Source organism: Nematolebias whitei, chromosome 7 (assembly GCF_014905685.2).
Source record: "Nematolebias whitei isolate Nwh7 chromosome 7, NemWhi1, whole genome shotgun sequence".
Classification (NCBI taxonomy): domain Eukaryota; kingdom Metazoa; phylum Chordata; class Actinopteri; order Cyprinodontiformes; family Rivulidae; genus Nematolebias; species Nematolebias whitei.
The window spans coordinates 32,931,632-32,955,580 of record NC_056504.1 but is presented as its reverse complement, the minus strand read 5'-3'; the positions used below and the strand labels follow the sequence as shown (position 1 = coordinate 32,955,580).

Sequence of the window (23,949 nt, the reverse complement as noted above, 5' to 3'; positions counted from 1 at the left end):
TTCGACTATCCAACGGACCCTCCTCTCCAGAAAAAATTTAAAATCTGCATGGCAAATATTTCAAATGTAACATAAATTATTCACATAAATATTTCAATATATTTTTAGATTTGGAAATTTGTGATGGGCTTGTTTTTAACTACTTAATCACATTTTCATATTGAATTAACAATTCAGTGTTAGTCAATAAATATTGATCTTATGAATCACTGTTCACTCACTGCTCAGTCCTGTCTTCTAGTACATTTTTTTTAGGCAAAATCTGTTCTTTTCAGTACAATGTTGGACTTTTTGTCAAATGCAGGAAATGTTGCTGATTCTTTAAATAACATTAATAATAATTTTCATTAAATAAATGTTTTTTCACTGTTACCCTATCTGGTTGTCAGTACTACTGCATATAGTATATTTTCTCTGCAGTTTTTAACACAGGGACAATAAAGTGCACGTTAGAGTGTGTTGATTTCCCTTACCTATCATGACTATTTCATTACTCTGTTTGGTAGTTTGAATTTTAATAGCCGTCCCCATTGTGCTCTGCTTATCTGAGCCCCTGAGCGTAACCAGAGACTGACACCCAGATGGGAGACAGCAGATAGACTACTGTCACTCTCCTTTTCAGACTTTTGGCCCTGGATGTTCTCCCTTTTCACTCCTAGGAGGGAAGAGTTTTGGGTGCATGTCTTTGTGTGCATGATGTTTGCGTGTGTGTAGTTAGAAATCTTGGTGATTGTGTATACTTCCTTTTAGACATTGTCGGTCAAAGCCCTAAAGCCAAAAATTACCAGAGTTTTGGGATGCCGTTTATAATTTGTAACTTTAAAACACTGATGAAACATTTAAAATCCTCACATTTCTGCATTAATGTCACACAATTTGTAAATGCTAGCCTTATCAAATGTCATTGCTTATTAGTGCTTATGAGGTAACTAAGAATAAAACAATTAGTACTTAATGTGTTGGAAGATGGAGAAAGTTTCAATTATTACCAAAGATATAGCTTAATCACACAGATGGATATATAAATTTAAAAGAAACGAGCAGTCATATAAGAATGAAAAAAACGAGTGTTGCTTGGATAGCTTTACTGAATAAATGGTTGACCAGACTGGAATTACAGGATTAAGTTACTGACCCTATTACACCTTCCCCTTATCACTTAGCAGTTCTGTCTAACAAACACTGACTATCTCTTTTCTTTTCTGTGCCACACATAAGCACACCTCAGCTGCCCTCTCAGACAGTAAACAGATGTCTCATTAAAGTTGTGTCCACATCAAGGGCGGTCAGGCCAGCTAACTTTACTGTGTTTGAGGCTCAGATTGTGTATGAAATACTCACGTGACTAATAAATTCAGTAAAAGACTCCCGTTTGTTACTTTTTTCGGTGCTGATTACAAATTATTATTCAGATAATCACATTTGCCTGCACTCAAGTGTATCACCGTCCCAAATAGTCTCACAAATGCAAGGTATAAAGTGGACTGCACTATTTACATAATTTCTACACAGCTGACTGTGTAATGAATTTTGAAAAGGACCATATGGACTGAAGCCTTCATCCCACATGAGTCACTATCAGATTGTATCTGTTTTTCCACTCCATGCTGCTCTCGCTGTGTTCCAGAAAATATTTTCCAAGGACTGTAAATTTCACCTTTAGGCATTCAAATCCCATGGTATAAGCAGTTCACTGTACAACAAACACATGTATCAGCTTTTTTCTGTCTTGCAATCACATAGCTTGTCTCTTTACTTGACATTATATATTTTATTCCATTTTAAAACTAGCTGCAAAAAGTAACACAACAGATTAAACCACATTTTAAAATGAATATGAGACGTACAGTGTTATCTTCAGTTAGTAACAGTAGAATTGTTCTTCTAATGTTCATGCTGTATTGTTCAAAAGATGAATGCTATAGTTTACTTTGCACAGGAACTGGTGTATGTGTATTGTTTATGCATGTGCATCTAGCAGAGATTCTTCTAAGATAGTTTCACAAACTGACTCTCTCTCTCTTTCTTTCTTTCTCTCTCAGCACAGAACACACAGTTCAGATTTATTTTCTGCATTGCAATTGTTATTTAATTTTGGCTTTTGAAAGTCTGAATCATTCTTATCTGTGTTTTTTGTTACACAAACAGTAGAATGTATAAGTATTGTTTCATAAGGGCCTACATTAAGAAGCAGCTGTCTCTTGTGCGCAGATGCACTTTTGTCACTCAGTTTCCACAACTAAACTAAACAAGTCCAACAAAGTTCAGTCAGGTCCTCTGGATGGTTTCTTTTTGTTGAAACGTTTCATCTTTCATCCAAAAGACCATCAGTCTGAGGAGACTTTATGAGTCTTTATAAGACTGAGTTTGTTTCACCTCCTCGGAATGGTGACGTCTTTTGGATGAAAGACGAAACGTTTCAACAAAAATAAACCGTCTAGAGGACCTGACTGAACTTTGTTAGATTTTTCTATCTGGATTACTGAGCATGAATCAGGATAAACTAAGCAAGATTTTGACACATTTTAAACATGTCTTAGGTTAGCATTTGATGACTTATTTGACAATCATGTGACTTTGACCATTAAAATATAATGTAATTGGAGACAGGATTAGAAGCTGGAAGATGAAGCCACCAAAGATGAGCGCTTTCCTAGTGACAGGCTGCAGTACGATATTTATGTTCCACCCACCCATGTGAATGAATGGGATTTTGCCTTACCGAAAAACAACTATACACCACATAATTATTTTATGGTCTTGATTTTATTGATTTGTATAAGTTTAACCTTAATGCTATATGCATTTAAAAATATGTTTAGCTTTAGTTACAGTAGTTATTTGAAGCTTAACAAAATGCATCATGTTACACTGACTGTGTGTGTGTGTGTGTATGCAGGATATTTGGATATTTGGTAGTCACACGTCCTAAGTACATAGACATTTTACCTTCAGTTCCAAACAATGAGAGAAGGTAGACCCTTTGCCCATCTTTATTACTGTTAATTCCTTTGACTCATAATCATTGGTAAAATCTTGTAAATGTTTATGTGTCATCCTTATTCTAAAATCCGCTTTCGTTTTGTTAGGTGAGATTTATTTCTACATTGCATATTTTCCTTTTCTTTTTATCTTCTCATGTTTGATGAATGTAACTTTTTCTTGTTGCTGTAGCACATTGCCTTTCCCTCAAAGGACTAGTTAGCTTAAAAAAAATACCATAACAGAATGTGGTATGGTAGCATACAATGTTGCCACACACATGCTTGTAGTACACTCGTGATGTGACATTGTGTCAGAGATTACACTGTGTCACTTTCCAGTCCATTAACTTTTAGAAGGCTGTCCTTAGGGGAATGAGTGAGAGATACATGTGTGTGTTTTTTCTTGTGTCTGTATGACCTGGTGACTCATCATGAAATAAGAGAATTTTCTCAGCTGTTTGTTTGCGTACAGTACGGTATGTCGGCTTGCATGTTTGACCTGTGAGTGTGGCTGCTCAGTGGTCTGTGCCTCACAGTGCAAAACTGCATGCGAGTCGCTACACTGAAGACATGCCACATCAGTTAATCTCAGAGAGAAATTGCCACCTGCTATGGCCTTTTGTGCTTTGAATCATGACTGGTTATGGAGCAGAGGTTGCACTTGACTTTTTCCATGCCCTTTTAAATGTCGCATGGGTTCTCAAAAAAAGAAGAAGAAAAAGAAAAAACAGAGTGCTTGTTGTTACATAAACTTCATTTTTTAAATCCTTTTTTTCCTTTATCTTTTTTCTTTTGTTAAACATGCAGAGCCACTTATTTATTTCTGAAACTGTTCCATTACAATAACATTTATCCAGTAGGTTATTATGCATTTTTCAGTTCTTTATTAAAGAAAATATGACAATGACTGTACACTCACATTGTATTTAAACAGTAGTGGAAATTCATAAATTCAAGTGGTTGTTGTACTAAAACCAGTATATATATAGAGAGAGCAAATGTTTACAGAATAGATCAACTGTAAAAATAAATAAATAAATAAACCAAATTTGCCTCAAACTTTGCCTGTTTGAGCATGATGCCTCTGAACTTGCAAACAGATGATAAAACCTCCTCAGTGTAATCAACGACTAGCCTTGTTATTAATACAACAGATTTACACTCAAATGCAAAGTTGGTCTACAGCTCAGCAGATTATCGATGTTGATCATGCCACAGTGACAAATGGTTTTGTGATTAAAAATATATATATATTAAGGAAAGAAAAAAATAGTCAGTGACAGAAAATATTCTGTTAACATGCCCTATGGTCCTTGCACACTGCAAATCAAAGAAAGTCCAAGACAAAACCCCACAGACCTTGACATATAGAGGCCACAGAGAAACAATTTGTCCATCAATTTTTCATTTCATACCAGCATAGTAAATTGGTGTGTTTCAGCCATCTATATGAATCTGGCAATCTATAGAGCTTGTTTTACTCTGTGTTTTTTGTCCATTATTTATTTATTTGTGCTCCACGAGTCACCTTTTGTCCTTCTGTCTTCCCTCTTTACACTCTCCTGTTTTCTTTGATCATAATAGCAGAGAATACATGTGAGGAATATTTATTTTAGCAGAAGACAAAACAATCAATGTTTTGTCTTGTTTTAAATATAACTATGAACATTGTTACAACAACAAAAAACTTTGTCAACTAGTGTCTGTTACCGCAACACAAGACAGCTGGAATTTTGAGAGGAATAAATAAACAAATCATGAGACGAATGTCTCCTGCATCATAGCAACAACTCTTGTACAAGGACATGTAGAGGTCATTGCATCCTTACAATGTACAAATTTGTTATCTCTTATTTATTTGGTAGAGGTATGCTTCACACGCAAATATATACAACTATTGCACCAAAATCATGCAAAACAAGCACTTACTTGCATATTCACACATTCTCTAAGGTTCAGAGTCATGGTTATTTCTGTTCAGTGAGTGGGATGCATAGTGTTTCCATGGAGATCTATTTTTAGCTATTGGCAAAAAAAAGGGCAACTGTTAAAATATGCCGTCATATTACTGCTGATGGCAAAAGGATCCCATTTTTCTTCATGCAAACATGAAAGCACAACTTTATTTTGACATTTCTGTTTGAAAACAGAATATTCAAATCAAAGCAAATTTTACAGGAAATAAGAGACAGCTGAGGGTTAAAGCTTGTGTCTAGTTTCTGGTCACGTAAATTCCATGTTTTCCACAAGTTTATAAGGGTCTTCCAGGTCCCTCTGAAGCCCTAAGTTTTGTGACTTTGTTACTTGTGTGCATCAGCTAAATGCATCACTTTAAACCTGAACCAACAGTTTAAAGAATACAACCCCATGAGCATCAACAGGAAATCCATTGGGACCTTAACTTCAATAAAGATATATTAAAACACATAAATGTTTTCCTCCAGGTTGAACATTGAAAAGAGAGGTAGAATTTTGTACATGTATATTTTAATGTATATTTAGTATACTAAAACATGGTAGGTCTTCTGTTACTAACTGTTACATTTTAAATCACAGTCAGAGCAGTCAGGTTTAGTGTGTAATAATGTATTTATATAACTGAGCAGCACTGCAATCAGCAGTTGAGGATAAAATAGTTTGCAGTGACATTTTCTAGGAAGCACTCAGTATTTAATGATTAGATGCTGATTGCAGCATAGTTCCCTTCCCAAGGGCAACACAGAATGTATTGCAATATGTTGGATTTGTATTTAAAGTGATTGCTATTTAAAAAAAAAAAAAAAGAATATTTGACCACTATAGTACACAATAGATTCCTCTGCCTCCAGACAAATTCAGTAAAATGGACAATTATGATGATTTTCATTTGTTTTTGTTTTGTCCTCTGGATGCCGAAGCTCCTCGGAGTAGAGCCGCTGCTCCTCCACATCAAAAGGAGTCAGTTGGGGTGGTTCGGGCATCTTATTAGTATGCCTCCTGGACTCCTCCTTTTAGAGGTTTTCTGGGCACATCCCACTAGTAGAAGGCTTCAGGGAAGACCCAGGAGTGGCTGGAGAGATGGTGTATCTTCTCTGACCTGGGAACGCTTCGTGGTCCCCCAGAACGAGCTGAAAAGTGTCGCTGGGGAGAGGGATGTTAGGGTTTCTTTCCTGGACCTGTTGTCTCCTCAACCCAAATGCAGATAAGCGATAGAAGATGGATGGATTATTTTTTTTTTCTCACTACAAATCAAAATTTTAGGCCTGTAACTGGATAGGGGGAGTGCAAAACTGAAAGCTGTATTTCATGTGGCATCAGACACAGCTAAAAGAAAATGCAGGCTTAACGAAAGCTGCATGCTAATATCTGCACACAGTGCATCTGCGGAATCACAAACAGTATTTATGTGCTTGTGTGTATGTACACTGTGTCTATATAACCAACTGCAGCAAACATTTTCATGTGATTGTGTAAGCATTGCAACCACAGGCATGCTTGCCCATCCGTACTGTGCACACACACAAACACAAAGCACAAGTAGGTGGTCACGACTCAAGCGAGTGCATTCACGTGCTCAAACTCAGTCATGTTTTTTTGTGATGTAAGGCAGATTGCAGTGGAGATCAATGGGAGACCACATGAGGTATTTTCACAGAGACAATTAAAAGAGAATGGTAATGAGGCTATTTATAGACTGATCTATATGTAATCAGTTTAAAGTAGGAGCGGGGGATCTTTTTTTCAGTGTGCTGTCTGTTGCCATTTTCTGTTTTTGATGTCCTTTTTTATATTTATCTTTTATTTTTGGTTTTATGAACCACCAATTATTTTCTGCATGTTAACAAATCCTCTCACCTGTCACATGCATGAGAATTCACATGTGAAGCACTGGCAGCAGCAGTGTTATCAGATGCAATCCAGGGCCAATCCTGGGAGACCCAGTGACGCACATCGCATGACATAATGCAGCGATAATGTGTGTCGTTGTGAGGGAGACAGAGAGAGCAACTGTGGATATACGCTGCAGCTCTGTGTGCACCCAGCAACCAGTTAATGATTCAGCACTGAAAAGCAATATTGAAAAAGTTATATGCAAGTCGAGAGCAGAGATTTGCATTCATGCAACAGGATTTCATGTGACCAGTGTAGACTTGCGAAGGTTTGATGCAATTATAGTTTACAGCCCACCACAGTTTCTGACACATCTCTGATGCATATTCCTTGTAGAACTGTAATGAAACTGACTTTTTTTTAGTAAAATCATCCATCCATCCATTTACACTAATAAAAATTTTAGTGCTACTACTGTTTCAGACAAGATGCTAGTCTACAATAAACCACAGGGGAGTCCTTTCAATGAAGATATGACCTGATCACCTGTAATGATCAATTCAAATAATACTCCACAGACTGATGTCACTCTGTAATTTTCATTTTAGCTATTTTTAGTTAATTTATTCAGAAGAAAATGCAAACATAAGTTTATATATTACTTTATATATTTGTTTTTAACATAACAAATTAATACATGCAATACTAAGATAAATATCAAAAGTTGGAGAATTAGCTGAATGATTTATTTAATCATATTTATTGTTGGCGCTTTTCTTTCGGCTGCTTCTTTTTGCAAGGATCAGCACAGCGAGCCAACTGTCATGAAAGATTTAGCAATTGTTTGTGGGTTGCCCTTCCTGGCAGGACCTGGGTTTAAACTCACAACTCCAGGATTACAAGACCGCTGCACTGACCACCATGCTTCTGCAGCCCCCATTTTGATTTTTATACAGATACAGTTATTAGGGCCTGTAACCAAATTTGTGATTAAATGCAAATTAGCAAAATATGAGATTGATACCATATTTTTCGGACTATAAGGTGCACCGGGTTATAAGGCGCAATATCAATGAACGGGTCTGTTTTCATATACATTAGGTGCACTGGATTATAAGCCGCATTAAGCATAACAAAACTGTCAGATAAGTCAAACTTTATTCAACACATTCACAATAACTCTCAACATTGTTCAGTTTTATCACATAAAATTGGTTTGAGGTCAGTAAGCACAACCAGAATTAATACATAAGGCACACTGGATTATAAGGCTCACTGTCAATTTTTGAGAAAATTAAAGGATTTTAGGTGTGCCTTATAGTCCGACAAATACAGTACTCAGCATCATTATATCCGAAGATCGCCGGTTCATGCCCCGGCCCCGACAACATCAAAAAATTGTGGGTGGGGTAGGTGAAACACTCACACTTGCCCCCACCCTCATTCGCCCCACTCTGGGCCCATGAGCAAGACCCTTAACCCCCACCATGTGCTCCCTAAACAGGTCTCTCTTGAAAATGAGTTCTCGTGGCTCAATGAGACTAACCTGGATAAATAAAGGCTAAATGAAAAAAAAATATATATCTCTTTGGTCAAAATATTTAAACAGAGTTCAGCTTGGTAAGCTGCATGAAAACACTAGTGGTTGTTTATTTATTACTCCAGCTGGTATTGTCTTGGCTGACAGACACTGTTTGTTATCTAATGTAAAAAATATGATTTTTTTTTTTTTGTTCAAACAAAAAAAAACAAGTTCTGTTTTTACACTATTTCAATCAGCCAGCATAATTTGGCGCTTACTTAAAATATCAATATTAATATCCAACTCCTGTTTGCTTTGTCTCTCATTATGTTGACAAAAAGGAATAAAAAGATGATAAATAATTGAAACCTAAAATTAATTTAAAATATGTAACCTTGAGTCAGAATGAACCCAGGATTCAGAGCAAAATTTTTTTTAAATATTGACTATTACTGTAACTGATAGTTGTCTAAAAATTAGTCCTCTAAAACATAAGCTAGCAATCCCACTAACTAAAGAACAAATAAACTTCCTAATCTAACTTTAAATATATATGTATGTGTGTGTGTGTGTGTGTGTGTCTATATATATATATATATAAAGTTGTTTCCAAACCGGAATTCTCATAAACAAAACTAGCTTATTGCCAGGCTAGGTGATAAACTGCCATATTTCAACAAACTACATATCATTTAGAAGCTTTTGAGATGCAGAAATTTACAATAATTATAATTATTATTATTCAATACTGAAAAATTCCTCGTTGGGGCTAATTTAGCCCGCACAAGTCACATACAGTATGTAACACTTGTTGAAATGGACCTTTAGTGTGAGTTTTATGTATTTTACATACTTATTGTACAGTCACTTTAGAACTGTTTACTAAAGATGATAGACATAATTATCATAATGGTTAACATGTTGTATACAAAACTGTTTTGTTACACTTAACCATCCAGAATGCAGAATATCTGAAGTGCAATATGCTACCATGATCTCTGCCAAAACTGTGTGTGCATTTTTTTGACCTGGTATAAAAATTGTTTCACTGGACTGCGTTCTAAAAGTAAAATGAGCCTCAAGCCATCATGAACATCTTTTCATAAAAAAATCTAGATATATTTATGTATAGTATTTCACAGTGTATGTAGAGGTGTATAAGGTCACAGTAGAAGCAATTATATAAGAAATGCACATCTGTGACCCACCTTGTCTCTGTTCTGGTCATTAGAGGTGCTTTGTGTTTGCTTGAAATAAGCAAGTCTAAAAAAGGAAATCACATTTTCTTCCAATCAAATTAAAATAAATGCACACTGCTATTAGTTGCTGGGATGTTAAACTCTAAAACCTGCATGTTTTACTTGTGATTATGGTTCATGTGAAAACCTGTGGGATCATGCACTGTGCTATCAGTAATGAGTTTTTTCTACCTTTTTGTTTGTTGTTCTTTCAGGACTTGCAGGTGTCCAAACAGATCTAGACAAAAGAAAAGAAATATTTGGTCAAAACCTGATACCTCCAAAAAAGCCAAAAACCTTTATACAGCTTGTTTGGGAGGCCCTACAAGATGTTACCCTCATCATCCTGGAGATTGCTGCCCTAATCTCACTGGGACTTTCCTTTTACCATCCTCCTGGAGAAAGCAGTGGAGCATGTGAGTGTAACACACTACCAGTGACTCAACTACAGCCACAGTTGTGCATACACCTTTTTAAATTGGTTGGACAGGTCTCACTTTGTTTTTGACCTGCCCTAAAAGGTCAAGTGACTCATAAGCGCAGAGCCAATTTTTGTGTGCGAGTATATGTGTATTTCGGCACAATATGACTGCATTAATTGTGCATAAGAAAGGTACCAGAAAGGTTAATGAAGTGTTGAGTGGAGAAATAACCTTGAGCTACCAAGCTCCCTATGCATCAGCTCTGTGAGCCGTAAAACAGGAAATGAAGGCAGAGATAGTCAAGAGTTGCTGAGTCAGCGACATTAGTCACAGCTTCTAACGTTATCACAGTAATGGGATTCATTTTCCCTACCAACAAGTTCAATCATCTTTTAAAGGGGTTTAAAAACTCTAATGAAGGTGACACTACCAAAGAGGAACAGATTATCACTAATGTCAGTGCAATGTTTAAAGAGCTATTTCAGATTTCAGAATGCAGGTTCAAAATGCAGGTTTAGAGCCCCTTAACAATGGCTTCAGTTTTCAGGCTTGGCAATCATTTACATCAGTGGTGTATGGTGTATATATGAATGTTTCCGTTCAATGCCCTGAGACGACTTCTGTTGTGTCTTGGCACTATATAAATAAAATGAAATGAACTAAAACAAACTGAATTGGTGTCCAATCCCGTTCCTCAAGGGCCACTATCCTTCATATTTAAGTTGTTTCCTTGCTATTCAGCTTGTCTTTAAGTTCTAAGAAACATACTTCTGCAGAATTTGAGGACATGCTGAAGAACATGGAAACTAAAACATGCAGAATAGTAGCCCTCAAGGACCAGGATTAAATACTACTGATTTGCAGACAACCTGAACTGGATTCAGCACCGCGGATAGCGACTACACTCAATGTGCTATTTACAGTGAACTACAGTACAGAATCAACTCATCAAATAAAGAAAAGAAAAAATAAGGGGAAAATACTGCTAAGTAAAACAGTATTTTTTGTGTTTTTAGGGCAGATTACAAAAGCTCCACTAGTTTTACAAGAAGCAGCAGCAACAGTACTGGGAATAGGCCTCGTTTCATTCTTCAATAGATGGTTTTATTTCAAGTAAGACAAATGAATTTAGAGGCAAGGATAATTTAATTTTCTTCAGGCCATTTAAGCCAGATTTCATTCAACTTTAGAGTTGTCTTTTATTTTGCACGGACTATGCATCGACAGAAGAAATGCCCATGTACATTTTCACCAACCAACATGAAATACATTATTACAGTTTTAAATATGCATAGCTTTAATATCTGGTATCAAAGCTCAGATATTGGTGCTTCTACATCAGATTCAATTCAACCGGGCTTGAGGACAAAAGGTTTTATTGGAAAAAATATTAAATTAAAGGTTCATGTGGGTGTAGGAAGTGCTGTTAGGAATGGTTTATATTCTTTAAGTTACATTTTTGCATCTTGGGTTTATAGTATTTCTCTTTACAGAAGTTTTTGCCATACACATGTGTATGACCTTTGTGAATTTATAATCTGTGTTAACTGTGCGAACATAATATTTGTTTTTTTTTACAAAGTTTCTGTTCATGTGCAAAATAGGATATGGTTAAGTTGACTGTGTAATTCATGTGTCCTTTCTGTTTTGCAGCATGTGGTGCAGCGGCAGGTGGAGTAGAGGATGAGGGTGAAGCAGATGCTGGCTGGATTGAGGGTGCTGCCATTCTCTTGTCTGTAGTGTGTGTAGTTCTAGTGACAGCCTTTAATGACTGGTCAAAGGAGAAGCAATTCCGAGGACTCCAAAGTCGCATTGAACAGGAGCAGAAATTCCAGGTGGTGCGTGGGGGCCAGGTCATACAGCTGCCTGTGGCTGATATATTAGTAGGGGACATTGCACAGGTGAAATATGGTAAGTGTGTGAATTGTGCATGCTCAGAACTATGAAACTTCTTGATTTATCATTCTAGAGTTTTATTGTGGAAAAAAGTGATCAAATTGAAAAGCACATTTTGACAAGTTGGGCTTAATCAGAACACACTTGTATAAACACTGACTGCTTTCATTGGCTCAACAATCCATTAATTTGCATAGTTACTTTTGTCTTTCAAATGCTGAAAAGAGATTATAGCTACCTGATTTTCAGAAAGGAATTAAAGTTGTGAATTTTGCCTTAAGCAAACACATTTATTTAAGCTATACTGTAGTCACAATTTGCTGGTGAAGATTCTCAGTCATCCAGGACATGATGAATTCAAAAAACGTTCAATACAAAAACAACTGGACTGTGTGTCTTATCTCACTCAGCCTTATAACCTGTATCTCTCACTCTCTGCTCTTTGAATTGAGAAAGCTCCTCTGATGAGGAGCGAAACGTCTTCTGTTACAAATAAAGTCCAGTTGTTTTTGTATTGAACGTTTTTTGTAGTCACAATTATTTTGCTGCAGAGAAAGCCATAGATAGAAAAAAAATGGCTTCCTCCTCAGTTTTATCATGTACTAAATGAACACAGTGGGCATAGTCTTTAAAATTAGCCTCAGTCTTTTGTTGTGAAAATAATATCATAATATCAGTGTTACAGATACGAAATCAGCTTTTTGTATTGTTACAGGTGATTTGCTTCCTGCCGATGGAGTGCTGATTCAGGGAAATGACCTAAAGATTGATGAGTCATCACTGACCGGGGAGTCTGACCATGTAAAGAAATCTGCAGACAAGGACCCCATGCTGTTGTCTGGTAGGTTGCAAACTGTTTCCTTTATAGCATACAGTAGCTGATACATAGTCTAGATGAAATACATTTTTTAATTTACATATTTTTAGGAAAAAAAATGAACACATTGAGTTTTATGTATTTTTTTCAGGCAGTAGATTTGTACATTATGTTTGTTGGTATATTTTACATTTGTTTCGATGTTAGTTTGTACATATTATCATTCATCACAGAAGCTGAGTATGAGTACATAAAGCATGTTGATTTATAGCACTTACTAGTCTTGTGTCACATCTTAAAAAGTAATTAAACTATATGTGTGGGGTGGGAATACTCACAAACCCCTGGCTGGGTGCCTCTGTGTTGGGTTTCTCTCAAGAATTTTGCCACTCAGCATCTTCAAGCTGTAAGCGAGAAGGCTCTAACTGTGATTTGTGTTTTTGGACCAAATGGCAGTCCAGATCTCGGTCTTCTAGGAATCTCAGGTTTCCTGGAAGGAGTTTACGCTGGGGATTTTGTTGTTCTCCTATGAGGGTTCGGTGCCTGCGTAGGCAATGACAGATGGCGTGCAATTCAGAGGAACAGCCCTTTTGATCTGAACCCAGGTGGTGTGTTGTTGTTGTGTTAGGTATGGGCTGTTCATAACAGTTTGAATGCTTATGAATGTACCTAAGTGCAGATCACCATAGACTAAAGCTCCATGATTCATACTGTAATTAGATTTGCAGTCTTCTATCACAGTGAAACTAATGGTCATAAAAGCTTAACGTTGGCTAATTTAGATGGAAACCTGCTCACCTAGAGTGGGAACATCTTTAAACATTGGAAAGAGTACTTTTGAGGACCTCCTCAATCTGAACACAGTGTTCACTTCTGTGACAGCAGAGTGTGAAAACTCATGAGGAGGCAAGTTTGTTACTTTGGCAGTGGTTGCCAAGACTGTTAAAAAGCTCCCCAGTGGCAGGGTGTAAGAATTAGATTATAGATGCATCATTTAACATTTTAAGGCTTTGGGCATTGTGGTGTAGCCATGGTTAACATGTTTTCTCAGTGTTGTATGGAAAACCCGAACAGTTCCTGTGGAATGGCAGACCAGGGTGATGGTTCAACTTTTTAGAAAGAGAACAAAGAATGTACCACATCTAATTAAAAATAACTCTGTTCAGCATTGCTGGGAAAGTTAACACTAAAGGTGTTGAAAATGAGACTTTGACTGTTTATTAAGGCTGTGTACATATGGAGTGATGGGATTTTCACTTAAGTAGTAAATCAACAGAACGAATATTTTTTAGATAAGTGGAATGGCTTTTGTTGTTCAATTCACATGGTTTTTGAGCACAGAGAATACTTACAACTTACAGTGACACCTTTTCAAAGGATCAGGTGCAGGGTGCTAAAGAAGTATACAGTATAAACCATTCAGTGTATAATTCAATCAAAAACTGTGTTTGCATTCTTGTCACAAGGTTGAACTCATTTACATTACAGGCTGGACTGCACCAGAACTGTCCCTGGTCACCAGTTTAGTTTGTGGTGTTTCAAGCCAGACATTTCAGGTATATTTCTGAAGAAGAGGTTGTCTGGGAACTGCAGAGATGCATCTCTGCTTTTTGCAGATGATGCACTTCTGATAGTGTCTTTAAGTCATGGTCTTCAGTGTGCACTGGAGTAGTTTGCAACCACATTTAAAGTTGGAGGGATGAAAGTTTGTTCCTCCAATTATGAGGCCAAGATTATTGACTGGAAAATGGTGGACGGTTTGCTTTGGGTTCAGTGTTATTCTCTGCAAAATACTAGAAGTATCTCGACATCTAATTCACAAGTATAGTTTGGATGAAGCAAGAAATTCACTGAAAGGCCCGTTTAGCAGAAGGTTCTGCATCAGTTGTGAAGAGAAAGAGTTGAGCTAAAATGATATAGGGATTTTAAAGTTGCAGGTAGTCAAACACTCACATCTACAGTATGCTTTGAAGGATTTTTTTTACAGGTTTCTTTTAGTTAGTAATACATAATAAACTTTTACTTTGTTTTATACCTGAAGATGTTTCAATTGTTTTTATTCTTAAAGTGGCACTAAAACCAAATGCAAAGCAAAACAGTCATGTTGTCATTTTTTTAGAAAATAACATAATCTAATTATAAACATTAATTAGTAAAATAGCAATTCAGAAGGTGCTGCAGCAGCCTGAAATATAATCTTGATTGTTTTTATTCAGCCCTTTACTTTATTTGCACGTTGCTTTCTGCAGCAGACACAAGAATTATGCAGTTGTAGGTTTCTTATAAAAGAGAAAGATCACTGAAACCAGAAATGTGGGTTAAACTGATTTCACTTCTTGACTTTTTTTTCTTGTGGAATAATGAGCTGTGTGCCTTTTGCTGCCTGCCCTAATTAGCCTCAGATTCACCCACGTCAACTTATTATTCAAAAGGTTAATGATTGTGTGTGCAAATTGTATATAAGTGTAAAGTTTTGCAGTCGACACATATCTGCATTTGACAAGTTTCTTCACTATTGGTTTAGAATAAACATCAGATGATGATAAATATTAAGTTTGGTTTTTAATTTAATCAAAATTCTACAAGCTTTATTTGTTCTTAAGCAATGGATTTTTGTATAACACCAAATACTTGACTCTAAAAGTTTATCTTTAATGCAGTTTTTGTTTTTAAATCTTACACTACATTTTAATGACATTAAAATAATTTCCAGTGCCGTTTCTTATATATAAAGGGCAAGGCTGTTCAGTTTATTCTTAAAGTTATGGAGTTCTTTACAAGTTCCAGATTATGAAGATCCCTGCCTGTTATTTTGAACATTGAATACATGTATGTATGAATAAGCACTACTTTTTCCTGATGCATGCTCAATAACCCGGGTAGATAAATCTAACCAGGTTGATTCAGGTCCTCTGGACAGGTTCTTTGTTGAAACGTTTCATCTTTTATCCAAAAGACTTCTTCAGTCTTAGGAGCTGCAACAAACTCAGTCTTATGAGTCGTACCTTCGTACAGTGGATCAACCAGTTTGTTAGTGACAGCCAAAAGTAGTTGTTCGAACCAAAGTTCCTCTCTATCAGCGATGTGCACATCTTCATCCCTGAAAGAGTGACTGTAAACTACAGAGTCTTGGGCTGATGATGTTATGGTCCTGGCCAATATCATCAGGCCAGACCTTGATCAGGCCCATCATTGAACAGGGATGGCGACTTCCTTGTCCAACTGTCACCCTCTTACAATGCTATTATTGTGGGTATCACTCAGCTGTCTGTGAATAGCAAGGGGCCATCAGAGCACTGATGTTAGACTGGTCGTTAGGCTGACGGTCCTCCATTTGCATGTGAACAACAAATTTTGTCTGTCAGCATGAGAAGGTGCTACTCACATGACTGAGTTTGTTGCAGCTCCTCAGACTGAAGAAGACTTCTGGATAAAATTAGAAACGTAATCTGTCCAGAGGACCTGACTCAACCTTGATAGATATATTTTTCATTTTCCACAATGCCCTTTTCAGGAACACATGTGATGGAGGGGTCAGGGCGAATGGTGGTGACTGCTGTTGGTGTCAATTCCCAGACTGGGATTATCTTTACCTTACTGGGGGCAGGCACTGAAGAAGAGGAAAAGAAAGAAAAGAAAGGTAAGATCATGATAACCTTAAAAAACTGTTTACTTTCCGCAGATTTTTTTTTTATTGCTAAGTTTTTTTGTGTGTTTTTGTATTTGTAAGTCAGCACCGTACTTTTAAAAGCCAACTTCTGCCATTTCATTGCCTTTTGTGTGCTGAAAGTCTGTGTAGCTCATTGTGAACTTTCATTGTTTTTAAATGTCCTTACCAAAGGCATCTTAAACAATTAGGTTTCAAACATACAAGTGTGGATTGATGTACAAGATATGAATTATTTGTAGGTATTTGTCATACAATGTGACACTTAAGTAATTGTGTTTTATTAAAAAAAAAATCTATATGAATTGATTATCAGCGGAAGAGTATTGAGCTGCAGTATACAGGTTTGTGGGTTCAGGTGCATCATTGTTCTTACTTTCTTATTGTTCCAAATTTACCTCGAAGGAGAGGCAGTTGAAGATGGACATCAGAACACAGGTAATCACCTTTCTCTGACCCCTGGGAGTTGTACTTGATCTTTTAGATTCTAAAACCCTCATCTGATTTTTAAATAAAACAAAATGATTATTGACCTTTTTCCTAAACCCTTTCACTCCAGTACCAATTTTTCTCACTTAAAAAAAAAAGTTTTATAATCACAAAACAACATATTTTTAAATGTTGACAGATGATACATTGCACATAACCATTTTCCACTAAAACAAGCTTTGCTGTCATCAACTAACTAGCTCACATCCAGCACCAGTCCTGTTTTATCCAACTCTAATACTCATCTCATGCTCTGTTTGAAAACAGTGGCATGACAGTGACAGCCCTGCAGGGGTACAGCTCTTCCACCAGCAGTGCAGTAAAAAGCACACTGTAAATTTATTTTTAGTATTATTGTAAACCCACATTTAAATAGTCAATAGTCTGCATAGTTTAACTCTTCTATCTGTTATTTTGTTTGAATGAGCAAATATCACCGTAGTTTGTATAGAAATATTATAAATTCAAGCGTTTTTATTTTGCTTCTTTCTCAGACTACAGATCCCCTAATATTCTAAAATGGAAAACTAACAAACAGTATTTCTTCTTCTTAGTTTGTCTTTTACTATAGTTATCCTCTTTCAGCATATTTTTTGTTCTTTACAGTATCAAGTACTTTTCCAGTTTTAACTAATATAATCATTTAACAAAGAACAATAATTTCAGGATAATATTTAGATTTGAATTCTTGTTTATTTTGTTATCTACTGAATAAGTCCTTAAAATAAAAAGATTATTTCTGAAAACAAATATGTAATTTAACATTGATTCTTTTGTCAAATCAAATCACCGCTCTTCAGCATACACAAATCTAAGATCAAAATTGCAGAAATATTGCAATTCTGATTTACTGAAGGTCACTGCTTCAGAAGAAAATTTAAATTAGAATGTATAATAAAAGGTTTTAATATTTATAAAACAGCATTTTGGTTAACAGTAAACGTTAGACATTTAGTTTTGTAAAATCGCAATTCTCCTCCTCTAATGAAAGTCCTTTTACCATGGACTGTTGCTTATATCAGTGTTTTAAACATAATGAAGACATGTTTGTGAGACAACAGTTTGCAAACAGTGTCAACTATTTTTGGAGGACTTTGTTAAAAATCTGACACCTTCTTATGTACAGTTTATTAATCTCTTTCTGTTAACTAGTCAGCACACTTTTTCTCTGGCTAAGTATTGGATTTCTCCTATATTTTGTTTATTTTACACAAGGTATTTTTTTAAGATGTCATTTGTTGGTTATGCAACAAATGACTATGATTTTTGTGATGCTAATAGACATTACATGAATAACATGGTTCAAATAAGCCTAACACAGCCAAAGCGTAAAGTCAAAATTATCCTAACACATCTGTCAGAAGGCAGCAGGTAGAATGATGTAACATATTTTTATTTGTTTACCATTTGCACAGGATTTTATAATGTATATATAAAATTGCCTAAAAATATTTGACAGTAGAGCTTTTTTAAATAAATTTGTTTTACATTTATTATTATTTTAACTTTGTTTAAACTTTGTTTTATGTTTGTTTATTGTTATACCTTTTTATTTTCCTAAAAGTTTTACTTTTGGTAGTTTGTTTTAGTTAAATATAGACTACATTTACAAGTATTTAGCCATTATAATCCACACTTATTGAGTCTACATAATATCATAATATGCTGAATCTTTGTAATGTGCTATAACCATGTTATTTCTGTTCACTGTCTTGTGTGTGCACATGGTTGGGCGTGTTTGGGTGTGCGCGTGTTTATGTTCATTTCTGATTGACCCTCATTGTTACTGGCTAGACTGCTCCCATCCCCCTATCCACCCCATTGCAACCATTGCTACGGATGGGGCTGCAGGCATTAATGCCCCTGGCAGTGCCAGCCTAATTAATGGTAGGTTAACACAATGTCCGACCTCTGACCACTTTTTGTTGTGACTTTTAACTCCATTCTCCAACTTCCTCTTACTATGGGTGCCTAACTTTTTGCTGAGTTCTGTCCTTGTTTTTGAATTTTTTTGTATCCATTTTGTGAGTGCATGCTTGATTTAGCTGTAGAAAATAGTTTTGTGTTTCTTGTTCTTGTCTTTAAATAGTCATGTAATGCTTTTATTTTCTGTGTATGGTACTGTCATTGGGAACATTGACAGTACAATAACACACTGACTCCCCTATCATTGTCTTCTTAAAAAAACCATTGAAAGCCTCTTAAATCTTTTAATTTACACAATGTGCATTAAACTCCACTAATGGTATTTTATTTGTAATTATAATATTGTAAGACTCAAATCAAACACTGAATGATATGTGATAGCAGGCCATCACCTTTATTTTGGTTGTCTTCTGTAGTGCAAATTCTTAAGTTCTGTGTGAGCTGGAAAAGATGCAGAATGATTAACTACCTTCACTGTTCCACTGAATTCTCTCCAGTTTTTGTCTTATTGGAAAGCAGCTCCAAAGTGTTGGTACTCATGGGAGGGATTTAATTTGTTGAAATGGTGACCTTGTGCTGACCTGGGCTGGTACAGAGGACCAGTAGTTAGAAACATGTTATCTTTATTGTCACTTCAGGAAACTGGTTAATGTGCAGGTGGAGATGAAATGACCCTGCTTTGCCTTTGCTTATTAGCTTTGCATTAAATATTTTTTGGGGTGTTATTTGTGTTTAAAGTCTTAATGACAGATTTAGTCAAAGTTTTGATCATCCTACCACAAACACACCATTTAGACTAAAGGTACTCTGAATAAGGTTTTGAGAAATTCTATTAAACAACCCATGAAATGAATTATTATTTTTTTTAACAACATTTAATGTTAATGCTGTTGAGCAAACGTCCACAGTATTGTAAATTGATTGTCCCAAACTTTGATTTTGTTAATTATCCAATTGCTCTTGTATAGCTTCATCAAGTGGGAGATTTTTCCCTCAGCCATCTTTGGTTTGTTCACATCACCAGTCTGCTTTTCTCTGAGTGTGATCTCGCATGTGTTTCTAGATCTTCTTTTCATGCATGCTGTTTCTAGTTTAAATATACTGTATGTGTGTGTTTATAGTATACGTATTCTTACTGTCTGTGTTTGCTGTAATCCTATATTTACTGTTTTGATTATTTGACTAATTTGTTTGGTAATACAATATGTGTGGGATAACCACAAATACAAAACTGAAAATAAATAAATAAGGAAAAAGTTGAATTAGGTTTAGTATTTTGCTACGTTCAGTATAGTATTTATCAAACTATTTTTAATTTAAAGGAACCTGGTTATTCTACATTTTTAAAAATAATTGTTTATGCAGTAAAATAAATATGCAAGCAATTTTGTTGGGAGTTTTTTCTATTTATTACAGACAAATCAACACATTCAGTGGATTAATACATTTACTTTTTGCTGTTTGAGTTTCTTATGAGTGGAGAAAGTTTACGGTTAAATGACATCACTTATGTATCACAAACTTTTCTATGTGACTTGTCGCGAAAATGTTGTTATTAAAAGTCATTATCCTGTCTCCTGTTTGTAAATTTTTGGGTTTTACTGTTTGTGTTGTCTCTGTGCGGATGATCTGTTGACTTGTCTGCTTTGGTTATTTTTGTTGTTATTGTCCTGTATGTCTTCATAATAGGTAAAATGCAGGATGGCAATTTGGAGACCAACCAGATAAAAGGTAACCAAATCATGTTTCACTCCTCTTCTGCCTTTTGTTCCTTCTCCTCTTTCCCATTCATTTATTTGTTTATTTATTGATTGATTGACTGATCTGGGTTAAAACTTTGTGGACAATTGTTGTGCTTCCTTTAGAGCTTTTTTTTAAAAAGAACGCTGTATTGAAGGACTATGCAATACTTTTACTTTATATATTTTAATGACTTTAAAGTCAATCACTGAATAACCTCAGTTTTAGATGTTCACAAGAAATTAAATTATACTTATAGTTTGACCCAGCTTTTATCTACACTCTTCAGGTTAACTTTTTTTTCTTCACATTCTCATCTTCTGTCACTGTTGTGTTGTCTGTGGTTAGACGTCTTCTTGTTGTTCTTGTTTTGTTGTTGGCTCATCTTGTTCTTTATGATAAAACTGCAGCCTGTCCCTCAGTTATACCGTGTCCTTTTCACTCAAATTGCCTTTTCTTTAGAAACATCCAAAATTGTTTTTTATTTTCTTGTCCTTAAATATTTACTAATTTTGATGTTCTATAAATTTAGCCCCTTACCACTTTACATAACCCAGTGTGGTATTAAAGGGAACTGAAATTCTGATTCTATTTAGGTTTTTGTCAAGTACCAAAAGCTTATGTTTTTGTTATCTATATTTTAAAAATGTTAATTTAAGTGCACAATTGAGCTGAACAAACTCAAGGTCTTCAAAAGAAAGAGACAGTACTGATTAGTAAAATGTTTTGTAACTCAAACGTATTAACTTGTTTAACAGTTATTGTCATCACACTAGAAGCCCATTGTTTCTATAATTTCATTTTCAGCATTACTAGTATGTTTTCTTCAGATCATTTTTTATTTTATTTTTTATTATCCATTCGTTTGATATTAGGCATAGTCTATCTGCTTATTAGCAGCTGGATAACCATGAGTTGTTCTGTCTTGTTTCACAAGTGTGTGTGGGTGGTGGTGGCTGGGTTTAAAAATAAAATGCACAACTGTAGAGTAAGATGAATGTTCAACATTAAAATGTTTTGCAAGACCATCAAATGCATGCCACTATGATGGGAAAACTTTAGTGGAATGATTCTAGCTAATGGGTTGCATTAACAGAGAAGCAGATTTTGTGTGTGAGAGCATGTGTGTGTGTGTGTGTGTGTGTGTGTTTGTTTGTTTGTTGGAAAGGGTAGAGACTGAGAAGTACAGAGATAATAGAGGTCTGCTTTTACTGCCTGAACTTTTTTATACAAGATCTCTTGAAAACTATTTATTCTTATGGCATGTAAGGCAGATCAATTTATCATACCTAAGAATAGAGACCATGCATAAGATACTTATACTATAATGTGTTTTGTGAAAAGGTTCAACAGCTAAAGTCTTTTCTATGCACAACAGTATTTTTTATGCTTTCATTTTATTTCCTAAAGAGAGGGTTTAAGTCTTTAAACATATAAATTGAATTATCTTACGGGATTGTAAAAAAAAAAATGAAACTCAGTAATGATATATATATAGCTTTATTTTTTACTCTGTAAACAGATCAGTGACAATGTGATGATGCCAATGTTAAAACTTGTTTCCTAATTGTAGATCTGGGTGTTTAGAGTGGATTTTGGGCATGTGGCTCTATAGCTTTTTAGATATCATGAAAAATAACTTTTAATTGGAAAATGGTTTTACACAGTATCTTTAGAGTGCAAAATTAAAACAAATCTCTATAAATGTTCATTTGGTTACAGGTGGAAATGGATTATCAGAATGTATGCAAATTAGGTTTAAATAAATAAGATGTGTTTTTGTTATAGTTTCTTCTATTTTATTTAATCTTGTTTGCTTTAAAATTTCAAATGTTTCACTGTCTATCTTAATTTAATTTTTTTTTTGGTTGAATTGTTTTTCTTTTTGTGTCACTCATTACTTGTATTGTACACGTATAAGAACTTCTGCACATTTTTGTTCCCTTAACTGCTCAGCAAATCTTTAAATACTCCGTGGGCTTTACTATTTCATTTAATATCTCATCTGGATTTTATGTTTGTGTTTTAATGTTTTTTAAAGCAAAATTTTTATGTGAGTACTAAATGTACCAGAGCAAGTCCCATACTTGATTGTTCCTCTTTCTTCTCATTTGATTGAACTTATCTCAATTAAATAACAATGGTTTTGTTTTTTTCCCCCCTCTGGTGTTTACAGTGAAGAAGCAGGATGGAGCAGCTGCCATGGAAATGCAGCCTCTGAAGAGTGCTGAAGGCGGAGAGGCCGACGAGAGAGAGAGGAAGAAAGTGTCAGCTCCGAAGAAAGAGAAGTCTGTGCTGCAAGGGAAGCTGACCAAACTCGCTGTCCAGATTGGAAAAGCAGGTACAGCAAATTGCTCACAGACATATCTATCACTCATTCAGGCAGAAAATCAGCGACAACAAGGCACTGATGCATTATCCTGTCCATCAAATACATATGTTGTACTGAGGAGGCCTACTTTGTAGTTGCTTGAAGGAGTAAAAACCGTCAAGAAGAAAGCTAAGGTGTTTGAATTATAGAATTTTAGGAGCCTATTCACTCAATTTTTCTAAAGGACCTTCCCTTGAGAAAATTATGAACCACTGCTCTGGCACTAGTGATGATTATCTTAAGTAGCCTGTTTTTCTGGCTGTTTTGCAATTGTGTATTTCAATTAGTTGTTTCTAATGGCATATAAGGCTGTTAATGGGGGAAAGGTGTTGATGCTGAGTGTGTCTGTAAATGGAAGCGTTTTTTAGTTCAAGTTGTTTACCTGGGTGTCCTCAAATCAGTAATGCAGTAAAATTACAGCTGAACAAATACCTATTTAAAATGTGAAGTGTTTTCTACAAAATCCCTCAAAGATGTCCTTGTTTTTTGAGTGTGCTTTTATATTAAAAATGGCCTGAGCGACAGTATGGAGACTTGGTGTCAGTACAGTAAAATACCAGGAATGGATTAGCATGCATTGCAAACACTGTGAGATCGTATGGCATTCCTGCAAAAATCTTTGTGCTTAATGCAGTTCAAAGCATCACAGGCTCCATATAATGCCTGGTTTGCTCAAAGTGTTACTTCTACTTGTTCTTTGATCATGTGAACCCATCAACTCCATCACATTGGTTTTTGTTATAAGAAAATGTTCAACAATAATGTTGACCAATTTAGTTAGCATTATCAACCAAAAACATTCATGCTAAGCTAATTGGTAACTATAAATTTTCCCTAGGTGTGAATGAGTGTGTGAATGGTTGTTTGTCTCGTTTGTGTGGTACTGTGGACTTGCGACCTGTCCTGGGTGTCCCCCACCTCTTGTACAATGACTGCTGGATATGGTCACCAGCAACTCTGCTTCCTCCTTTCTGTGCAGAAAGAAAGAAGTGTGGATGGATGGATGGATGGATGGATGGATGGATGGATGGATGGATGGATGGATGGATGGATGGATGGATGGATGG

The 23,949-nt window shown here is 35.6% G+C and overlaps 1 protein-coding gene across 2 annotated transcripts in view; it reads left to right on the top strand.

Moving 5' to 3' along the window:
* Positions 1-23,949, top strand: part of atp2b2 (ATPase plasma membrane Ca2+ transporting 2) — a 78,403-nt gene that overhangs the window by 20,431 nt on the left and 34,023 nt on the right. For both annotated transcript variants that reach the window (XM_037678781.1, XM_037678780.1), the window contains exons 2-9: positions 9,770-9,970; positions 11,630-11,887; positions 12,588-12,713; positions 16,204-16,329; positions 16,762-16,794; positions 18,640-18,732; positions 20,461-20,502; positions 22,688-22,852. In XM_037678781.1, coding sequence (XP_037534709.1) covers positions 9,770-9,970; positions 11,630-11,887; positions 12,588-12,713; positions 16,204-16,329; positions 16,762-16,794; positions 18,640-18,732; positions 20,461-20,502; positions 22,688-22,852 — 1,044 coding nt within the window. The remainder of the gene's footprint in view (positions 1-9,769; positions 9,971-11,629; positions 11,888-12,587; positions 12,714-16,203; positions 16,330-16,761; positions 16,795-18,639; positions 18,733-20,460; positions 20,503-22,687; positions 22,853-23,949) is intronic.